The sequence below is a fragment of the Sapajus apella genome, unplaced genomic scaffold (assembly GCF_009761245.1).
Source record: "Sapajus apella isolate SASKATOON/1434 unplaced genomic scaffold, GSC_monkey_1.0 scaffold4, whole genome shotgun sequence".
In the NCBI taxonomy this organism is placed as follows: Eukaryota; Metazoa; Chordata; class Mammalia; order Primates; family Cebidae; genus Sapajus; species Sapajus apella.
In genome coordinates this window covers 30,447,696-30,470,583 of record NW_022436944.1, presented here as the reverse complement: position 1 = coordinate 30,470,583, position 22,888 = coordinate 30,447,696, and the positions used below count along the sequence as shown (strand labels likewise).

Genomic DNA, 22,888 nt, shown 5'->3' with positions numbered 1-22,888 from the left:
CTGATTGAATTATGTGGTTGATTGAAAATAAATATTGAAATCTAAATATTAAATGTGAGAGAAAACAGCTCTCTCTATCAATGGGTTCTGCATCTAGTTAGAAAATATATGGGGAAAAAAGTATGGTTGCATATGTACAGACTTTTTTTCTTGTCATTATTTTCTAAACAATAGAGTATAACAGCTATTTACATAGGACTTGTATTAGATATTACAAGTAATCTAGAGATGCTTTAAAGTATGTGGGAGAATGTGAGTAGATTGTATGCAAATATTACACATTTTATTTGGTTTTGGTTTTGTTTTTGTTTTGAGGAGTTTCGACTTTTGTTCCCCAGGCTGGAGTGCAGTGGCCCAGTCTCGCTCACTGCAACCTCCATATCCTGAATTCAAGCGATTCTCTTATCTCAGCCTCTCAGGTAGCTGGGATTACAAGCACCCACCACTATACCTGGCTAATTTTTGCATTTTTAGTACAGACAGGGTTTCACCATGTTGGCCAGACTGGTCTCGAACTCCTGACCTCAGGTGATCCGCCTCCCAAAGTGCTGGGATTACAGATGTAAGCCACCCTGCCTGGCCATATTACACATTTTGTATAAGAGACTTGAGCAGCTGCGGATTTTGGTCAGTGGGGGTTCTAAAACCAGTCCCCCACAGATACCCAAGGATGACTGTACTTTATGATTAACTTACAAATAACTGTATGAGGCAGATATTTAATGTATGATAAAATAATGGAGTATTTCTTAAATCTTAACTGATTTCTTTAAAGCTTCTCAAAGGAAGAAGTCTTATAAATTCAGTATGTACCATGTCATTGCTGTTTGATCATCTTTTCTATCCTTTTTTTAGCCAAATTTCACTTGCTTATATGCAAAAAGCTTCTTTTCTGTGGCATTCAATTGTTCTACTTTCTTAACCAATACTTCTGAGAACAGATTTTCAAATGTGTTCATAATCAGTTCAAGGAAATATGTTTGATAACTTAAGATTTTAGTTTGATAACTAAAATATGTTTGATAGTTTAACTATGTTTAAACTAAGATTTAAAAAAATAAATTTTAAATCTGAGAACAATAAATCTCTGTAAATTCCCATTTGAGGATGAAAGTTTCTGTTTTTCCTCTTATTTTGACTGAAGAGATTTGGAGAGTTTGCGATATTTACTTCCCTTCAAATAAGAAATGAAAGACTATTATTAAAATAATAATTTTAAATTCAAAGTTCAGCTGCCTATTCTTTTTTCATAAAATATTAAAGAGAAAAAGCCAAAAATGTTCTACGTACTCTTTGTCTTCTAGTTTGAAAAGAAACTGCTTTGTGTGGATTGACACCTCACATACTCTGAGTTTAAGAAGTTAGCAGTATCTGAGAAGGTACTATTTTTAGGTCCAGCTGTAATGTTTCTAACTTTGGTACGCAGAGTAGTGGGTGCTTCCTTTCCCAGAAGGCTCCATATTCTCAACATGTGCAGGTCAATTTGACATAAAGCTACCAACAGGGAGCAACAGGCCCATTGCAGGCTGTGTTTGTAACTTGGAAATTATGAACAGGTATTGGGAGCCACAGACTGTATTTGGGAACCAGCTGCATGTCAGGACAAGCATGGATTGTGGTCCCTGGAGGCTGGGAGAGCACAATGCTTGAATTTCATTTTCTTGGGAGATAAGAAGAAAAAAATACCTTCCTACCTAACAAGATTGACAGCTTGCTAAATCTGATTATCTTCAGAAGTGTGCTGGACAGTTACGAAGTAAACATTCACTTTTCAAAGATGATGATCAAGGAAACATCTCTACGAAGGGACCCGGATTTAAGGGGAGAGCTAGCTTTCCTGGCAAGGGGCTGTGATTTTGTTCTCCCTTCACGGTTTAAGAAGCGGCTGAAGTCATTTCAGCAGACACAGGTTTGATATTTGGGTGTTTTTGTTTCTGTTTTTTTTTTGAAAATATTTTTATTACTAATAAAACCATCCAGTGATCTAACTCACAAATAATTTTACAGCTCCCTTGTATCTTGATATTAGATCAAGGAATTAATGTGTGTCCTCTATTCAGCTATTTGCAGAAAGCTATTTGTAGAGGGATTCCAACAGGTTTAAAAATAGACCTTTTGGACCTGGAGTACAGTACTCACATTTTTCTCTTGTAGAGAGGGAATCTAGTTTTAGAGACAACAAATACAACTTAACAAACATCTTACAATTTAGCTAGAAAATTACTGGGATTTTTAATAGGAATATCCTTGAGAAACTAGAATTTCTGTGTTAAAAGCCTTGTGTGCACTTTGAATTTATGTTTTAGCATACATACACATCTCTAACAAATGTTTGTTTAAAATATGTTAATCCTAGAAATTGTTTTAAAAGCAAGATGTATTTGTTTATAAAGACAATTGTGTGTGTGTGTGCGTGTGTCATAACAAAGAATGGTATAGATAACAAAGAATGGTGGTTACTTCTAGATCGTGAAAAAGTGTCTTCTCTAAGCAAGCTGTGCAATCAAGTCCTTTCTGCCTATGAGGAATACTTTACAGAGTCTCTGCTTTCTTGCTTATAACCTATGGCAGTGTTTCACCAAACAAGTACCTAACATTGAGTACAGTATAAATCAAGGGCAATACAAATGCTGGCCATCCAAAATCTGGCAAGAAACCATAGTTTTTTGATTATTCTGACCCAGAGTAATCTCAAATTATTTGGGTAAATATGAAATTGCTTTTTTTGTAGGTCAAATATTGGAAATGCTACCGTGACATAGCATAAGGATACTGTTCTGAATGAATATCTAAATGATACTGTATTTATAGGGAAAGACTGAAATGGATAATTGAAATACTTTACTCAGCTATTTCTATTCTAATGCTGCTCCTAGACTGGACTGAAACCACTGTATCCAAAGTGAGCAGTTGCTAAACTTGCCAGTACATCTGGCAGAATTTATATTACTAGGTTTTCTTCCATAATGTTTGTAAAGTACCAGTTGTATTTAGCTACCTTAGGTTAAAATTACATATCTGCTGTAGAAGTTAATGGAAAGTAAATTGAATATCCAAAAGCTGAAAATAAATGCATTAGTGTTATTTTCCTTTTAAATATTAATATCAGTTTTATTATATATGGAATTGACCAATGGATTAATAAATAGTTGCCTATCAGTGAATTGCTCTGTGTTAAGTACACTAAGATAAGCAAAATATAATATTTTATAATCAGATATTCTCCCATTCAAATAAAATCTTTGGCAGCTAGTGTTCTAAATATCACTTATTTCTGTCAAAGCAAAAGTATAGAGTTAACATTGAAGACCTTGCTGTAAACCTTTCCCACTAGTGTGTATTCATGAGACTCTCAGGTTTCATCCCCACTTGCACCAGTGGTCTTAATTCTATGGGCATAACTGCTCCGGATGTCACATCACAGAAAACATTATGGGGAAACAAAGAATTTGGTGATTGTACACCTAAATCTCACAAATCTCTTTCAGCATAGAATAATGGAAAAGAAATGACACTAATATAAATGGCCTAGGTAAAGCCCCTGAAGAATTCTATGCCTTACTTTAGAATTTTAAGAACACTTTGAACAACAACAATAGTTATTGACTTATGGGACTATGTAATATTTACAGATTTGGCATTAAGGCAGAGACAAATGTTTACTTGAAATAGATTATCAATTTGTTAATTCAGAAATGGTTTGAAAATTTCTAATTGTTGTACAGATGTAAATGATGATTTTATTGATTATTGAATTTGAAGGATTATGCCAGATTACGCTTTATCTAATTTTTTGAGAACCCCATCCTTTGGCCTTATCATTCATTTTCTTAGGTGATAGCTAGATCTGTGCCCAGCACTGTTCTGAACCTTTTATCTATATTACATTTTATAATTTCCTTTAATCCTTATAACAACCTTCTAAGAAGTAGACGATGTAATTTCTGTTTTATTATTGAAATTCCAAAAGGTTAAGTAACCTTTTTGAGGTCACAGACTAGTAAACCATCAGTGTTTTAAGTTTTTCATGTTTCATTGGCATCTCTTCCCTTTGTTCTGTTTCTTCCTTGACTATTGCTGTATATGGGTGACGTAGCAAAGACATAGTGTGACCACCGGCCTTCATATCCCTAATAGTCTTAATATATGAGCATACTCCATTCTTTGTATTAGTGTCAGATATGAACACAGGGAAATTGGGCTATTACGACACAAATAGGAGATTTAACCATTTTCATCATATATTTATGTGACTAAATCTTATCTCTTTATAAAATTCAAATTTTTAAGGGTAGCTAAGATTTTTATTCTGAATTTTAAAATTATGTTATAAACCTATATGTTAAGAAGAAATATGATAGATCTACTTCTTATAGATACATCATTGTTCAAACTTTAGACATGGCATTTGGGTAATTTAAGGAAGAACATTTGAATAATACTTTGTGTTCATAATAACTATAAAATATATTTAACTAGTCCAATAGTTGTGTTAATCTCTCATACTTTATGTAGCATCTAATACAGTACCATTTGAAATTTGGCTGTTAATTAAGAATAGAAATTAGAACTATGAAAATCCTCATGGAATCTTTTTTGTTTTTTCTGCTAAGAATCTCAGAACTAAATTTAGTCTTTATTGGTAAGATCAATTTCTACCTGAATAATGGTGTATCTCCCCTCCCCTTTCCCTAAATTGTGGGCAATCTTAATTTCCTTATTGCTTTTTGCCACTCTTTACTGACCTTTCTAATGTCTCTTTATAGTATACCATATCAAATCTTTTTTTTAAAAGAAGAATATAAACTGTAAATGAGTTGTTAAACTGTAAAGGGAGTTTGGTTGTGATGAAATTAATGACCATGATTTTTGCCTGTTAGAGTATACCACAAATAAGATAAATGTGGATCTTGGAGAAAATAACATGGCCCTAGTGGCAAGTAAATCAGCCAGGTAGAGGACATTTCAGAACTAAAATACTTTAATTTTCTTAAGAAAAATTTTCTAAGCATCAGGGGCTGGCAGTGATTCTACCTCAGCAAAGTCAAACTAGAGAAGATAAAAGGAGCCTCTTCCCCAAATACTTTTTGAATCTATATATTTAAAAAGAACTTGTTTCTGCCTGTTGAAGGACAGGTAAAAGTCAAAGAAAGACCAAGAACTGTCTTCAAAAAGAATGTATTAATCCAGTTCCAGCAGAGTGAGAATACACCTTGAGATTCTTAATATATCAACTAACATTGTTCTTTGATTCTTTTGAAATGTCTGCCAAATGGTTGATGGGAAAATGTATGTATTTTTTAAACAGAAATCTATGTAAACTTGAGTACTGGCAGATAATAAATAAATTAATTAATTTAATGCAGATAAGCATTCCCTAGAAATATGCTCACCACTTTTTGGAGTACAGTGAGCCCTTAATCTCTCCTGACTGTGGTTTCTTATATTGCTGGTGAAGATTTTCAGTAAATGAATACTGTTTAAATTTTTTGTATCTCATAATCTTATTTTTCTTCTAGATTCAAAATAAACCAGAAAAGAAACCTGGAACACCACTTCCACCTCCAGCCACCTCTCCAAGTAGTCCCCGACCTCTCTCCCCCGTTCCCCATGTGAATAATGTTGTGAATGCACCATTGTCCATAAACATTCCACGGTTCTACTTTCCTGAAGGACTCCCAGACACCTGCAGTAACCATGAACAGACTCTAAGCAGAATTGAAACTGCTTTCATGGATATTGAAGATCAGAAAGCAGACATTTATGAAATGGGGAAAATTGCAAAGGTAATCTAACTACTAAATGATTTCTAATCTCCCATTCTCTAGAAACCCTGCTCTCCCTCTCTTCACTGCCTCTTTGCTCTGTTTTTAAGCATGCATGGAGTTGTCTTTTTCCATAGTGGTCTTCCATTTCAACCTCCCATTTAATATAAGAATCCCTTCCAAGACATCACCACTCATGAATTCATTCTCTGCTTAAACCCTTACAGAGACTAGAAGCTCTACCTTGCCAGGCAGCCTGGTCCATTGTTAAATAGGTCTCCCTTGTTTGTTAGAAATTTTTTTCCTTGTGCTGAATAGGAATCTGATGTTTAGTCTCAGCTAATCATTACTGCCCTAATACCAGACAAGGAAGCATTAGGCCATCTCAATACAGCCATTTTACCCAGATGTAAATGGATTTGACAGTAGGAAGCAAATCTTTGGAACTTTCAAATATATCCAACTGCTTCTGAGTTCAGATCTTATCCCCCTAATGTCAGGACTACTCTGACTTGGTTCTGTGCCTCCAGCCTCCTCCCAGAACAGTTAATACTTAGCATAACCATCAGATTATATTTGATTATGCTATTTCCCAGTTTAGCAATATTCAGGAATTCCCACCCTTTATAGCAGTGCTTTGTTTTGTTTGGGCTTTATTTTTATTATGCATGAATATTGAAGAGTCGGGTCACACTTCAGGCTTTAGCAGTAGTTTTAGGCTGTGCTTCAAGAGGCAGAGGGGTTTAGTAGGCTAAGGGCTGCATGGAGGCAAGTAGGAGACCAAGTAGGAATACCTAAGAGCCTCATGCACGTTTCCACTGGGAAGGAGTTCCCCTGCTTTCAGGAGTAATATTAAAAAGTTTGAAAACTACCATTCTTCAGGGTAAACCTCAGAATCTTCTTCTTGGTATTCCATGTTTTCCACAGCCTGTCCCCATCCAGACCTGCCTAAAACTTTCCTGTATGAGCATGACCCTCTTGCTTTCTCATAGGCACACCTCTGCATTTGGTCTCTCAGAGTTCTGCCTCCAAGGTGGGCTTCCACTCATGCACTCTGCTTCCACAGTGGAAGTGTGCATGGGCTCTTAGGTATTCCCACTTGGTCTCCTACTTGCCTCCATTGCAGTCCTTAGCCTGCTAAACCTCCTCAGCATCCACTTTGAAGACCTAGCTTCCATTGTGTATTATTGGTGAAGTCCTTGAACTCTCACTTTGTCATGTCCTGCCCTACCTCTGACATCACAGAGCATTTGTCATTACCTGAGGCAATCCATGAAACCTGTCTCTTTCATGAGCATTTGTCATTGCTGTTAAATGTTATGTAACTAGACTGATTTTAAAGGAAATGAAAAGGAATTCTTTTCTTCATTCTGCCTTCTTAAAAATTGCTTGTGGATCTCCTAGATGCTTCTAATGAAAAAGAAACTCATTCCAGAAATAAGAGCTTATCTGTTTCCATTCTGTTTTACTTATGCAGGAACTGCAGTTCTGTAAGTACTTAACCTGAAGTCATGGAGCTAGTTCATGTTGGGAGGGAAGTCATCTAACTTCTAGCATGGTGCTGTTTCTACATATGTCGTCTCCCTGAATATGTAGTAAAAGTAACTAACTTCCAGTCAATAGCCACCCAAATGTATTACAAGTTCTTTAAGGGCATTCAGGATTTTCTTACCCGGTTCTTTTAGAGATGGCTGTTGCATTAGATGACAGAACCCTGATGATAAAATTTCCGAAGGGGCTGGAACTATGGCTCTAAATCCAAAAGATAAAATTTAGCAAAGGTGAATGAAATCTGCATTTGGAGGTAATATGGTAACTACATAAATGCCAACAGAGTATTTCTAACGTGAGAGCAATGTGCGTGAAAGAGACAGAAGGTTTCATGGATTGCCTCAGGTAAGCAGACAGAGAAACTCTTCACATTAAGGCATAGTAGTTCCCTGGTACAGTACTGAGGTCACCATGTCTGGAGAGCCCCTCTTCCTCTGAATATTCCCAACTGTTGACTGAGGAGCCCATTCTCCTGCGTCTTCCTACTGCTCTGCCTCCACATCATTTACGGTCTGGCCTCCCATTCCTGTGCTGTGGTCGCCCTGCCTTGCTTCGTGGCTCAGGGCTTCGCTAGCACCCCACAGATTCAGAGACAGGAGGGCAGAAAGCCTAAAGACTCCACAGTAGTCAAGGGAGGTGTCAAAAAGAGTATAGTCAAGGCAGGGTAGAGGTCTCTGGATGGTGGGTAGCCAGAGGAACAAATTTGCCATTTATGTGCAGTGAGGATCAGTCTGTATGTGGCATCAGAAAAAGACAGCGGTGTTGAAACTGACAGATAACGTGGAGAAGTTTAAAAAGATAGAAAACTAATTTGTTTAGCCCTAATAGTCATTTACATAACAATTTGCTACTTATACATAATAATCATGTGGTGCAATAGCCATTATACATATATATATGTCTCATTAACTTGTCTGAATTATACTTAATTATAGCCCTAAATTCCATTCATGGGCACCAAGCCTTTGTGTTCATTGCTGTTAGATCTTAATTGTCAGCTCAGGTAACAAAGTAAACTGCATGTGTCTTTAAAAAGTTAAAACCAACATTGCATATAAAAATGAGGAGAGGATGTGTGACTGGGCACAGTGGCTCATGCCTATAATCTCAGGACTGTGGGAAGGTTGAAGCGGGAGGGTCACTTGAGCCTGGAAGTTCAAGACCAGCATGGGCAACATAGACTCCATCTCCACAGATGATGATTTTTTTTTTTTTTTGAGACGGAGTCTCACTCTTGTTGCCCAGGCTGGAGTGCAATGGCACAATCTTAGCTCACTGCAACCTCTGCCTCCTGGGTTCAAGTAATTCTCCTGTCTTAGCCCGAGTAACTGGGATTACAGGCACATGCCACCACGCCCGGCTAATTTTTGTATTTTTAGTAGAGACGAGGTTTCACCATGTTGGCCAGGGTGATCTCCGATCTCCTGACCTCATGATCCACCCACCTTGGCCTCCCAAAGTGCTGGGATTACAGGCGTGAGCCACCGCACCTGGCTCAGATATTTTTTTTAAATTAGCTGAGTGTGGTGACATGTGCCTGTGGTCCTAGCTACTCAAGGAGGCTGAGGCAGGAGGATCACTGAACCCAGGAGGTTGAGGGTGCAGTGAACCATGATCACGCCTCCATACTCCAGCTAGAGTGACAGAGTGAGACCCTGTCTTAATAAAAAGTTGGGGGAGATGTGTATATAATTACCTAAAAAGATAACATGAGTGTGTCAGTTTGTATTTTTTTTGCCTCTTTATTCTTAAAACTGTTTTTTTAAAAACTGATTTAATCATATCTTCCAGTTAACTAATTATCTCTTTTTTATTCAATTTTATTTCTAGTTGTTGGGAAACAGGTGATGGTTGGTTACATGAGTTAAGTTCTTTAGTGGTGATTTGTGAGAATTTGGTGTACCCATTACCCATCACCCAGGCAGTATACACTGTACCCTATTTGTAGTCTTTTATCCCTTACTCCCTTCCCATCCTTTCACTCTTAGTCCCCAAAGTTCATTGTGTCATTCTTATGCCTTTGCATCCTCATAGTTTAGCTCCCACTTATGAGTGAGAACATACAATGTTTGGTTTTTCATTCCTGATTTACTTCATGTAGAATAGTCTCCAATCTCATCCAAGTTGCTGCGAATTCCATTAATTCATTCCTTTTTATGGCCAAGTAGTATTTCCTTACACACACACACACACACACACACACACACGCCACAGTTTATCCATTAGTTGATTGATGGGCATTTAGGTTGGTTCCATGTGAATTGTGCTGCTATAAACATGCATGTACAAGTATCTTTTTTGTGTAATGACTTCTTTTCCTCTCAGTAGATACCCAGTAGTGGGATTGCTGGACCAAATGGTAGTTCTTTATTAGTTTTTAAAGGAATCTTCACACTGTTTTCCATAGTGGTTGTACTAGTTAACATTCCCACCAGCAGCGTAGAAGTGTTCCCTCTTCACCACAGCCATGCCAACATCTACTGTTTTCTATTTTTTGATTACGGCCATTCTTGCAGGGCTAAGGTGGTATTGCATTGTAGTTTTGATTTGCATTTCACTGATGTTGAGCATTTTTTATGTTTGTTGGCCATTTGTATATCTTCTTTTGAGAATTGTCTATTCGTGTCCTTAGCCCACTTTTTGATGGGATTGTTTTTTTCTTGTTGATTTGAGTTCATGGTAGATTCTGGATATTAGTCCTTTGTCAGATGTATAATTTATGAAGACTTTTTCCCACTCTGTGGGTTATCTGTTAACTCAGCTGACTGTTCCTTTCACCATGCAAAAGCTCTTTAATTAAGTCCTAGCAATTTATCTTTGTTTTTATTACATTTGCATTTGGGTCATGAAATCCCTGCCTAAGTCAATGTCTAGAAGGGTTTTTCCAATGTTATCTTCCAGAATTTTTATAGTTTCAGGTCTTAGATTTAAGTCCCTAATCCTTCTTGAGTTGATTTTTGTATAAGGTGACAGATGAGGATCCAGTTTCATTCTCCTACATGTGGCTAACCAATTATCCGAGCATCGTTTGTTGAAAAGGGTATGATTTCCCTACTTTATGTTTTTGTTTACTTTGTCAAATGTCAGTTGGCTGTAAGTACTTGGCTTTATCTCTGGGTTCTCTATTCTGTTCCATTGGTATATGTGCCTATTTTTATAACAGTACCATGCTGTTTTGGTGACTGTGGCCTTATAGTGTAGTTTGGAATCAGGTAATGTGATGCCTCCAGATTTGTTCTTTTTGCTTAGTCTTGCTTTGGCTTTGCAGGCTCTTTTTTGGTTCCATATGAATTTTAGAATTGCTTTTTCTAATTCTGTGAAGAATGATGGTGGTATTTTGATGGGAATTGCATTGAATTTGTAGATTGCTTTTGGCAGAATGGTAGTTTTCACAATATTGATTCTAGCCATCTACGAACATGGGATGTGTTTCCATTCTTGTGGTCTGTGATTTCTTTGAGCAGTGTTTTCTGGTTTTCCTTGCAGAGGTCTTTCACCTCCTTGGTTAGGTATATTGCTAAGTCGTAGTCGTAGTCGTAGTAGTTGTTGTTGTTGTTCAGGCTATTGTAAAAGAGGTTGAGTTCTTGATTCTCAGCCTGGTCACTGTTGGTGTATAGAAAAGCTACTGATTTGTGTACATTAATTTTGTATACAGAAACGTTGCCGAATTCTTTTATCAGTTCTAGGAGCTTTCTGGAGGAGTCTTTAGGATTTTCTGGGTAAACGAACATATCAGCAAACAGTGACAATTTGACTTTGTCTTTATTGATTTGGATGCCCTTTCTCTTGTCTGATTGCTCTGGCTAGGACTTCCAGTACTGTGTTGAAGAGGAGTGATGAGAGTGGCCATCCTTGTCTTTTTCCAGTTCTCAGAGGGAATGCTTTCAACTTTTCTCCATTCAGAATTATATTGGCTGTGGGTTGTTCTTAGATGACTTTTATTATTACATTGAGGTATGTCCCTTATATGCCAATTTTGCTGAGAATTTTAATCATAAAGGGATGCTGGATATTGTCAAATGCTTTTCTGCATTTATTGAGATGATCATGTGATTTTTGTTGTTTTTAATCCTGTTTATGTGGTGTATCCTCACATTTATTGACTTGCATATGTTAAACCATCCCTGCATCCCTGATATGAAACCCACTTGATGATGGTGGATTATCTTTTTGATATGTTGTTGGATTCAGCTAATATTTTGTTAAGGATTTTAGCTTCTATGTTCATCAGGGATATTGATCTGTAGTTGTTTGTTTGTTTTTTGGTTACGTCCTTTCCTGGTTTGGGTATTAGGGTGATGCTGGTTAGGGAGGGTTCCCTCTTTCTCTGTTTTGTGGAATAGTGTCAATAGGATTGGTACCAATTCTTCTTTGAATGTCTGATAGAATTCTATTGTGAATCCATCTGTCCTGGACTTTTTTGGTTGGTAATTTTTAAATTACCATTTCAATCTCACTGCTTGTTACGGGAGTGTTCAGAGTATCTAATTCTTCCTGATTTAAGCTAGGAGGGTTGTATCTTTCTAGGAATTTATCCATCTCTTCTAGGTTTTCTAGTTTATTTGTGTAAAGGTGTTCATAGTAGCCTTGAATGATATTTTGTATTTCTATGGTGTCAGTTATAATATCTCCTGTTTTGTTTCTTATTGAGCCTATTTGGATTTTCTCTCTTCTTTCCTTGATTAATCTTGCTAATGGTCTATCAATTTTATTTATCTTTTGAAAGAAGTAACTTTTTGTTTCATTTATCTTTTGTATTTTTCAGTTTCATTTAGTTCTGCTCTGATCTTGGTCATTTCCTTTCTTCTGCTAGGTTTGGGTTTGGTTTGTTCTGTTCTTTTCTTGTTTCTCTAACTCCTTGAGGTATGACCTTAGATTGTCTTTGATCTTTCAGGCTTTTTGACGTACATGTTTAGGGTTATGAACTTTCCTCTTAGCACTGCCTTTGCTGTGTCCCAGAGGGTTTGATAGCTTGTGTCACGATTGTTTTTCAGTTCAAAGAATTTTAAATTTTCATCTTGATTTCATTTTTGACCCAGTGACCATTTAGGAGCAGGTTATTTAATTTCCATGCATTTGCATGGTTTTGAGTGTTCCTTTAGGATTTCCAGTTTTATTCCACTGTGGTCTGAGAGAGTGCTTGAGATACTTTCAGTTTTCTTAAATTTATTGAGGCTCATTTTATGGCCTCTCCTATGCTCTGTCTTGGAGAAAGTTCCATGCACTGTTGAATAGAATGTATATTCTGCCGTGTTGGATGGAATGTTCTGTATATATCTATTAAATCCATTTGTTGCAGGGTATAGTTTAAATCCATTGTTTCTTTGTTGACTTTCTGTCTTGATGACCTGTCTAGTGCTGTCAATGGAGTATTGAAGTCCCCCACTATTCTTGTATTGCTCTCTGTCTCATTTATTCAGTCTGTTAGTAATTGTTTTATAAATTTGGGAGCTCCAGTGTTAGGTGCATATATGTTTAGGATTGTGATATTTTCCTGTTGGAAAAGGCCTTTTATCATTATATAATGTCCCTCTTTGTCTTTTTTAACTGTTGTTGCTTTAAAGTTTGTTTTGTCTGATATAAGAATAGCCACTCCTGCTCACTTTTGGCGTCCATTTGCCTGAAATGTCTTTTTCCACACCTTTACCTTAAGTTTGTGCAAGTCCTTATGTGTTAGGTGAGTCTTGAAGGCAGCAGATAGTTGCTTGGGTGAATTTTTATCCATTCTGCAATTCTGTATCTTTTAAGAGGAGCATTTAGACCATTTACATTCAGTGTTAGTATTGAGATGTGAGGTACCATTCCATTTGTCATGCTATTTGTTGCCTGTATACCTTGGTTTTTTGTTTTTGTTTTTTAAATTGCATTTTTGTTTTATAGGTCCTGAGGCATTTAGGCTTTAAAGAAGTTCTGTTTTTATTTGTTTCCAGGATTTGTTTCAAGATTTAGACCTCCTTTTAGCAGTTCCTGTAATGGTGGCTTGGTAGTGGCGAATTCTCTCAACATTTGTTTGTCTAAAAAAGACTGTGTCTTTTCTTCAGATATGAAGCTTAGTTTCACTAGATACAAAATTCTTGACTGATAATTGTTTTGTTTGAGGAGGCTGAAGATAGGGCCCCAATCCCTTCTAGCTTGTAGGGTTTCTGCTGAGAAATCTGCTGTTAATCTGATAGGCTTTCCTTTATCAGTTACCTGGTACGTTTGTCTCAAAGCTCTTAAGATTCTTGCCTTCATCTTAACTTTAGATAACCTAATGACAATGTGCCTAGGCAATGATCTTTTTGCCATGAATTTCCCAGGTGTTTTTTGTGCTTCTTGTATTTGGATGTCTAGGTCTCAAGCAGGGCCGGGGAAGTTTTCCTCAATTATTTCCCCAAATATGTTTTCCAAACTTTTAGATTTCTCTTCTTCCTCAGGAACAGCAATTAATCTTAGGTTTGGTTGTTTAACATAATCCCTGTCTCCTTGGAGGCTTTGTTAATATTTTCTTTTTTTTTTTCTTTGTTTTTGTTGGATTGAGTTAATTTGAACACCTTATCTTTAAGCTCTGAATTTCTTTCTTCTGCTTGTTCAATTCCATTGCTGAGACTTTCCAGAGCGTTTTGCATTTCTATAAGTGTGTCCATTGTTTCCTGAAGCTTTGCTTGTTTTTTATTTATGCTATCTATTTCCTTGAGTATTTCTCCCTTCACGTGTATTATTTTTTGAATTTCCTTATGCTGGGCTTCGCCTTTCCCTGGTGCCTCCCTGATTAGCTTAATAACTAACCTCTTGAATTCATTTTCAGGTAAATTAGGGATTTCTTCTTGGTTTGGATCCATTGCTGGTGAGCTAGTGTGATTTTTTTGGAGGTGTTAAAGAACCTTGTTTTGTCATATTACCAGAGTTGGTTTTCTGCCTCCTTCTCATGTGGGTAGCCTCTGTCAGAGAAAAGGTCTAGGGCTGAAGGTTGTTGTTCAGATTTTTTGTCCCACAGGGTATTCCCTTGATGTAGTACTCTCCCCCTTTTCCTGTGGATGTAGCTTCCTGAGAGCCAAGCTGTAGTGATTATTATCTCTCTTCTGGATCTAGCCACCCAGCAAGTCTGCCAGGCTCTAGGCTGGTACTGGGGGCTTTCTGCACAGAGTCCTGTGATATGAACCCTCTGTGGGTCTCTCAGCCATGGATACCAGCACAGTATTTGGGGTTTCTCTCAGGTCCTGCAGGAGCAGTCCACTTCCTTCAGGTGGTCTGTGGGTCCTCTCAGGTTTCCTGATTTATTCCTGCAGTTGTTCTGTAGCCAAAATTCACATTGCGAGCCTCCACACACTGCTCTGTCTGTCCCAAGTCAGAGCTGCAATCTAGTCCTGCTTCCCATCCACCATGATCTCCTCAGTCCTCAGAGACTTTTTAATTACTCCTAATTATCTTTTAATTTAGCTTTTGCTTGGCTATTGGAGTCTATTAGTACTCACCAAGTCAACCTTATTTTCAACAGTTCTTTACTATGCATGCAAGTCTCTTTTGGTACCAGACAGTGAGCTCTGTGTCTCCAGCGCTAACTGTTCGTATTCTTATGATAGGCTGGCATAGGAAAAGGAGAAGAGAGGCAACCTTTAAGGAGTAAGAAGCAGAGAGTCCTTTAGAGCAATAAATGAGTGTTCTTAAGGATTCTTGTAGTTTATAAAGTTATTTGGAAGACCAGCTTGAGTTTGCCACCTACTCTTAGTGGCACTCAAGTGTAGCTGTTGTAAAGACTGGGATCTGTTAAGTGCCTCGCAAACAGTTCATGAAATCTGCATCTGTTGGTGAGGTTTAGCTCGTTCATCTTAGACCTCAGGCAGCCCTGAAGAGCTTATTGCACACATCTCGTTAAGTTCTCAGTGTGTAGTTTGTACTTTTTTGCACAGCTTTAAGTAATGATAGAGAAGAAATGAATAATGAATCTCAGAAAAACAAAATCAACATAGGAACAGAAACAGAGAAACAGTAAGAAAAGCATTTTTCAGAGACTGGGCCAAAGGATTCATCATGGAGTTTTAACTTCTAGCAGAAAGTTGAGGAAAAAGAATAAGCCCAGCAATCCCATTACTGGGTATATATCCAAAGGAATACAAATCGTTCTACTATAAGGACACGTGCACACGAATGTTCATAGCAGCACTGTTTACAATAGCAAAGACCTGGAACCAACCCAAATGCCCATCGACGATAGACTGGATAGGGAAAATGTGGCACGTATACACCATGGAATATTATGCAGCCATCAAAAATGATGAGTTTGGGTCCTTTGTAGGGACATGGATGAACCTGGAAACCATCATTCTCAGCAAACTGACAGAAGAGCAGAAGATCAAACACTGCATGTTCTCACTCATAGGCGAGTGTTGAACAATGAGAACACATGGACACAGGGAGGGGAGCACTACACACTGGGGTCAGTTGGGGGGAAATAGGGGAGGGACGGTGGGGGGTGGGAAGCTGCGGAGAGATAGCAAGGGGAGAAATGCCAGATGTAGGTGATGGGGAGCAAGGCAGCAAATCACACTGCCACGTGTGTTCCTATGCAACAATTTTGCATGCTCTTCACATGTACCCCAAAACCTAAAATGCAATAAAATAAATAAATGGGGAAAAAAAGAATAAGATACTTTTCTGAATCATACAAAGCCCTGCAGCTTCCCTTTTCTGGCTGACATAGCACCATCTTAACCCATTACGCCTGTGGCCTGGAAGGTAGCCTCTCTGTGCCTGAATTTCTTCATCTGCAAAATGGAATTTAAAAAAAAAAACTGCCCTCCTCTACATGGGGATCATGTGAGGACCAAATGAAATAACAAGCCTGAGGCAGTTTAAAATGTTGAAAGAAGATTACAAATATCTCCTTTAGACAACCCTGCTTTGGATTATTTGTGGTGTTGGCCATTCTTAGATCAAACCGTAAGTGTTAATCAAGTTTTCTTTGCTGCAGCAACTTTGATTACCATATATTGACTCTCGCTGCCTCCTCTAAAAATAAGTTTCCTAAATCCATTTTCTGTATCTCTGTGTATACCCACTTGCTATTCACTGTCTTCCTTTGTAAAAAACAAAAACAAAAAAATCAGTATTCACACTTCAACAAGAAAAAGCTTGTTCTCTCCTCTGTTAATAAAAGTACTATTCTCTTGCCTTCAGATTAATCCCATTTACTGTTTAGATTTTTATTGATCTCCTGGCTCTTTTATCTTAAATCTTTGATTTTTAAGCAGATGCAGGCTAGCCATACTTTTTTTGATAGAGTGTAATGTCCATAGCCCTTACCATTCTTCCTTCCCATTTTATCCCCTTCATCATTTTTCCAAGGGCGTGTGATACCCTCCTACTGTTTGACACTTGGCTACTCAGGGTACCCCACTATGAGAACAATAGGCTGACCTTTTCCGTCTACTTCAAAACATCTTTTCTCTGTACCCTGTCTCTGAGGATTTTGCCTTTGGGTCATAATTAGTTTATTAATCTTCAGAGACTTACTACTTCTTATGAGCTGATGTATGTGCATTTTAACAGAAGTCTTCTGGAGAAAAGACCTTAAGAGAATGAAAGTTGCTTATTTAGTGGAATTTACCCCACAGAAGGTAGTAAGCACATAGCCCCTGGAAGTGTTTCTAATCAGGAAGTTAGAAGATTTCTGATCCCTTCCAATTCTGAAAAATTCATAAGTGACTCTAATGGTGGGAGTTTGAAGCACTTTGGTAAGCCAGTTCCAGCGTCTCCACACACCTTCTGTTTGTGGCTCCCCTGCCTCTGTGATATAGATGATTCTTTCCCAGTAGTTGCCACTAGCCTATCACTAAGTCTAAGAGCATTTTCCTGGCAAACCACTGTTCTGCATGAAAGGAGAGTCTGGAATTGGGGAAGATTGATTCAACAGTTTATATAGCCAATGCATATTAATTGTGAGCTTTGTACCTTGACAATCATTATTTATACAATAAACAAAAATCACATGGTTGCTAAGCAACACCTTTCCTTCATTTTTGACCCCAGTGGAGGTATGAGCTATTTAGCCTCTGGACTTAAGAAATCTTCATTTCTGCAAGCAAGTAGAATACTCTGCTTGCAGACATGCTTTAGTGGCCCTGGCAGCAGCAGCCTCTTATTTCTGCCCTGTCCTTACCTCCCTTGGCTTGAATCTTGCCTTCCATATCTCCATGAGCCCAGCTGCCTGGTATTCTTTCAGGATAACTAATGTCAGGCTAGGTAGTCTTCAGGCTTCTGTGGGGATTTCCCTGTGCACTGAGGCCTCACACCAAGAGCAGCTTCACCTAAACCTAATGTGGATGCACAAATAGTCTTCCTCCATAGGAGAGGCTTCCTTCTGTAGAATGAGCAACAGATCCTGAATCTAATGTGAGTAAAAATATATTTATCTTATAACAAAATATGTCTTGTTGGAGAGTTTCACATTTGGGAATATGTTTTCTGTGTATCTAGAAATTGAGATGATTTGGAGACTATTTCTCTGCTAATAGTAAGGATTGTATTATTGCTTATAGCAATGGTCCCCAGCCTTTTTGGCACCAGGGACAAGTTTTGTGGAAGACAATTTTTCCATGAATGGAGGTAGGATAGGGGATGGTTTCAGGATGAAACCTGTTCTGCCTCAGATCCTCGGGCATTAGTTAGATGAAGCGCACAACCTAGACCACTCACGTGCACAGTTCGCAATAGGATTTACTATCCTATAAGAATCTGATGCTGCCACTGATGGGACAGGAGGGTGGAGCTCAGGTAGTAATGCTCGCTCACCTGCCCTTCCCCTCCTGCTATGTGGCCCAGTTCCTAACAGGCCATGGACTGGTATCTGTCCATGGCCCAGGGGTTGCAGACCTCTTCCTTTCAATTAAAAAAAAATTGTCCTTTTACTAAATTTACCTCCCTTTTTCCTATAGAATTTTTTCTCCAGTTTTTTTAATTGAAGAGCTTTTTATCAAGAAAAATCAGTTCCTTTTAGGGTATTAAAATTGTTTTATGTTCATTTCCAGTCTTTCCTAAGGCTTTGTAATCATTTGTGGTAACTTCTAATATAGAAATAAATGTTAGCATTTGCCTTTCACCTGAATTATAACCATTTAAATAGATATGACAGCTGTTTTCTTGAGCTGTCTAGGATTTTCTGGTTCTTCTTGAGCCTGGGACTTAATAACAGAATAGGCAAAGGAGAGAGAAGAAGATAGATAGTGGAGTATAGTAACACCAAGTGACCAAGTAATAAAGGTGGCTGTATTTTTCTGCTTAAGGAATGAATGAATGTGTGTATACAACTATGACATTCAGTCATTTCTTTTTCTTAGAAGATAGTAAATATATAAGAGTGGTAAGCTGAGTGTGGTAGCTCATGCCTGTAATCCCAGCACTTTGGGAGGCTGAGGCAGGAAGATCATTTGAGATCAGAAGTTCAGGACCAGCGTGACCAACATCGTCATTCCGTCTCTATTAAAAATACAAAAATTTGCTGGGTATGATGGTGGGCACTTGTAATGCCAGCTACTTGGGAGGCTGCGGCAGGAGAATTGCTTAAACCTGGGAGGCAGAGGCTGCAGTGAGCTGAGATTGTGCCACTGTACTCCAGCCTGGGCAACAGAGCAAGACTCCATCTCAAAAAAAGTGGTGAGAAGGGATGCTGGTCACTTTAACTGTCAGGTTGGGGGAGAGAATCACTCTAGATGAACTTGGAGAAAAGATAAATGGATTTCCATTTTCTTCATTAAACATGTTCTCTTATTTTGTTTCCCCTCTGCCTCTCTCTGAATCTACCCTAGTTGATATATTTGCCAGTGCTCTAGTTTTGTTCTCCTAAGGGCTCTTCCATCCACTGTGGCATGAAGGGGAAAAGCTACAAAGACCTTTTCTTTGGCCATGTCATCTCTTCATTCCCTCTTGGCTTACACTGTATGTGTTTTATATTTGCAGGTCTGTGGCTGTCCTCTCTATTGGAAAGCCCCCATGTTCAGGGCTGCAGGGGGAGAGAAGACAGGATTTGTGGCAGCACAGTCATTCATTGCCATGTGGAGAAAGTAAGTATCTGAGCAGTCACTCTGGGGCTAGGCAAAGAATTGTGTGACCCTCATGACATGCTTGCTAAAGGTCACCTACTTGCCCTTTATATCAACAAGAAAAATTCAATGATTTACAACCGTTTATACCCACACACAAAGTTCTTTGGCACAAGCCTCTGTCTTAACCTCTTTAAGCAGTAAAACAGATCTGCAGAAATCTTTCTTTAAAAACTATTTGATAGTTTCTTAGTTTTACTTAGTTTTTCTTGTTTTTTTGTTTTGTTTTTTTGAGATAGAACGTCATTCTTCTGCCCAGGCTGGTGTGCAGAGGCCCAGTCATAGCTCACTGCAGCCTCAAACTCCTGGGCTCAAGTGATCATCCCACGTCAACCTCCCAAGTAGCTGAGACACAGGCGTGCACCACCACACCTGGCTAATTTTTTATATTTTGTATAGAGACTGGATCTCACTCTGTTGCCCAGGCTGGTCACAATCTCCTGGCCTCGAGCAATCCTACCAGCTCAGCTTCCCAAAGTACTGAGATTACGGCATGAACCTCCACACCCAGCCAGTTTTACTTGTTAAATTTGGAATTCAGGATTTGAATCTGGCAGCAGTGAAATAAAAGCAAATAAGAACTCTCCTTTAAGGGGGGCAAATCACATTTGTCACATGAGAATACAGTTTCATTCCCATATGATCCAATTTAGAATTATATCTAGTTGTTTTATTAGAAAAACTGAATTCTAATCGATTTTATTCTTTCTTTTTTTTTATTTTTTTTTTTTTTTTTTTTACTTCTTATTTTGGCCATCAGCTCCTACAGCAGTCATTCCTTTTTGAAAGCTCCAGTTAAGGAACCAAAGGACTAGTATATTTATCAAGATATTCCTGGAGTCTAACATTCTGACAAATTTTCTGGAATTCAAACCCAACATCTTTCTTCTTTATCTCTTTATTCTCCCTTCTTTCTTCTTTAGGAGTTATTTCTTATATATTTATACATCTTAGCTAAGTATCACAGCTTGCCCCTCCTGCCTCTTTTAACTGATCAGCCCCCTCATTATGCATGTTCTTTTCGCCTTTTCTGAGCTAAATATCCTTCCTGATAAACTATTGGGAATTGCTACTCACCTATTATTATTGTTGTTATTATTTAACATCAACCTATAATAGCAGATTGAGCAGACACATTTTTTCTAATTTTTTCATTTCACCTAAAAGCCCTTAACAGGATAATGCTTGAGAATATAGTAGGTGATTAATAAATGTATTCTTATTTTTTAAAAATCTAACAGCAGGTCGAGTTCACCAAATTTTTCTTACATTACATTAGAACTAAAGAGTATATGTTGGTGGAGCACGTTCTTACTTACAAGTGGGAGCTGAACAATGAGACCACATAGACACAGGAAGGGGAGCAACACACACTGGGCCTGTCGAGGGGTGGATTGAGGGGAGAGAGAGCATTGGGAAAAATAGCTAATGCATGCTGGGCTTAATATCTAGGTGATGGTTTGATAGGTGCAGCAAACCAGCATGCACATGTTTATCTGTATAACAGACCTGCACATCTTGCACATGTACCCTAGTACTTAAAATAAAAATTTTTTAAATAGTATATGTTGGTGGATAAATCAGCAACCACCACCGCAATAGCTGTATTCTTTTATTCAGATAAATTGTTTAAATTTTATATATAGGGAAGACATTTCTGCAAAAAGCAAAAAATGAGGGAAAGACATGAAGTACAAGTCTCCATTTTGGTTAACTGCAGGAAAATTGCTTGCGAAGTTATATAGTACGAGCAGCTATCCCTATCTTTTTTTCATCAAAAAAATTCTATGAATAGATAAGTGTGTCTCTAAATTAAAGTGTTATTTTATGGTTACATATTAAAATGGTTTGAGTGCCCTCTAGTGGGAACTCCTCTTTAAGCTCTTAAAATGTCTTTTAAAAGCCAGGGTGCTTTAAGGGAGCCCCGAGTGTGGCTATTTTGGGAGACTAAGCAGCTAAGCATGGTGGTTTGAGTTACCGCATTGACCTTGGAGAAGACGTGTTTAGTTTTGTAATTGTTTTTACAAATTGTAAATTTGTAAAAAATTGAGCCCAATTGCATAAAGCAATGTGGGCTCAAGTATAGTATATTAAAACTTTCAAATACAAAAAATCGCTAAACAAGTAATGATACAGAATTAAAACATTTTAGTGTGTACATACATATGCTGACTTGCTCCAATAGCTCTACATAATCTTAAAAAACTAAAGTCAAATATAAAAGTCATAAGACTATAGGGGGATAATTTCATGTCAGACTGCTCATGGGTTGGAGGCCTCAGTATCTCTCCTCCAAAGGGTTCTGTTCCACTTCCTTTCCCTGTGCCACTGCCCTGTACTCTGACGTATATTTTTCTTACAGTCACGACATTTTTAAGGGAAAGACATTGCTCCGTAGCATTTATTTTTGAGGTACTAGAGCATCAGCCTTTGGGCAGCACTCATCTCAAATGGAATCAATAATATTGCTTCAGTTTTATTATGCTTTACTTTCTTTTACCTTTTCACATCAATGTGTCATTTGTCCATTAACAAAACAATGTTTTGTATTAAAAGTTCTGAAAGATACTGGTTTAGAATAGCTGTGCTTACCTTCATTCTTTAGCTTTCATGACTGTTATCATCTTTTCTCCTGCCATAGAGTTGACCAGCCAGTAACATTGGCAGAAAATTGTAATTCATCTTTTCTTTCTATTTCATAGCAAAAGACCATTTCTGATTTGACTTTGTCCTCTCAGAGTAGCTTTCATCTGTCATGTTTCTGCTGTTTTTATATCTTACTGCTAGCTATACTTTGTTTTAAATGTAAAAGTAGTTCTTTTGAAAGACCTTACTATTTTTCTATTGTGATCATCCTACCCACCTTCTAATCCTGAGAAGTGGCACCTATTAAACTTCAGAACCTTAAGCATGTTGAAGAATAGTAAGGAGAATAAGTATAAAAATCATACTGTAGCTCTAATAATCACAAATGAAGTATACATCTGTTTGATCAAAAACATTTTATTTTTCTTCCTTAATCACTTATTGAATGCTAACTATATTGTGTCTGGCCTTCAGGGTAGTTGGGATACAAAGAAAATAAGACACAGTTTTATACCCTGTAAGAAGCTTACAGTCTATTGAAAGAGTTACACCAAGCCATGTGCACTGGCTTGCACCTGTAATCCTAGCTACTCAGGAGGCTGAGGTGGGAGGATCCCTTGAGCCCAGGAGTTTGAGGCTTCAGTGAGCTATGATCATGACACACTGTATTGCAGCCTTGACAACAGAATGAAACCCTGTCTCCAAAAAATGAATAAACAAAAAAAGACAAGGATGTGAAGATGGCCAAGAAGACACAGCCAGGAAGAGCCTCCCTTTCCTACCAAATATCGAAACCAAAACATGGAGTAAACCAGCATACTTTGAACAGATCTTTTGAGAGAGAGCACTGAGAGTCAGTGGAGAGATGATGCAGTCACTGGGGCTGAAGAGGGAGGAAACTGAGAAGCC

The 22,888-nt window shown here is 37.9% G+C and overlaps 1 protein-coding gene across 6 annotated transcripts in view; it reads left to right on the top strand.

Moving 5' to 3' along the window:
• PPP2R3A (protein phosphatase 2 regulatory subunit B''alpha) overlaps positions 1 to 22,888 on the top strand; it is a 172,052-nt gene that overhangs the window by 71,029 nt on the left and 78,135 nt on the right. For 5 of the 6 annotated variants that reach the window (XM_032265761.1, XM_032265751.1, XM_032265727.1 and 2 more), the window contains 2 exons: positions 5,520 to 5,786; positions 19,251 to 19,354. In XM_032265761.1, coding sequence (XP_032121652.1) covers positions 5,520 to 5,786; positions 19,251 to 19,354 — 371 coding nt within the window. Of the gene's footprint in view, positions 1 to 1,247; positions 1,910 to 5,519; positions 5,787 to 19,250; positions 19,355 to 22,888 lie in introns of those variants that run through there. The other variant, XM_032265770.1, reaches the window with a different exon arrangement.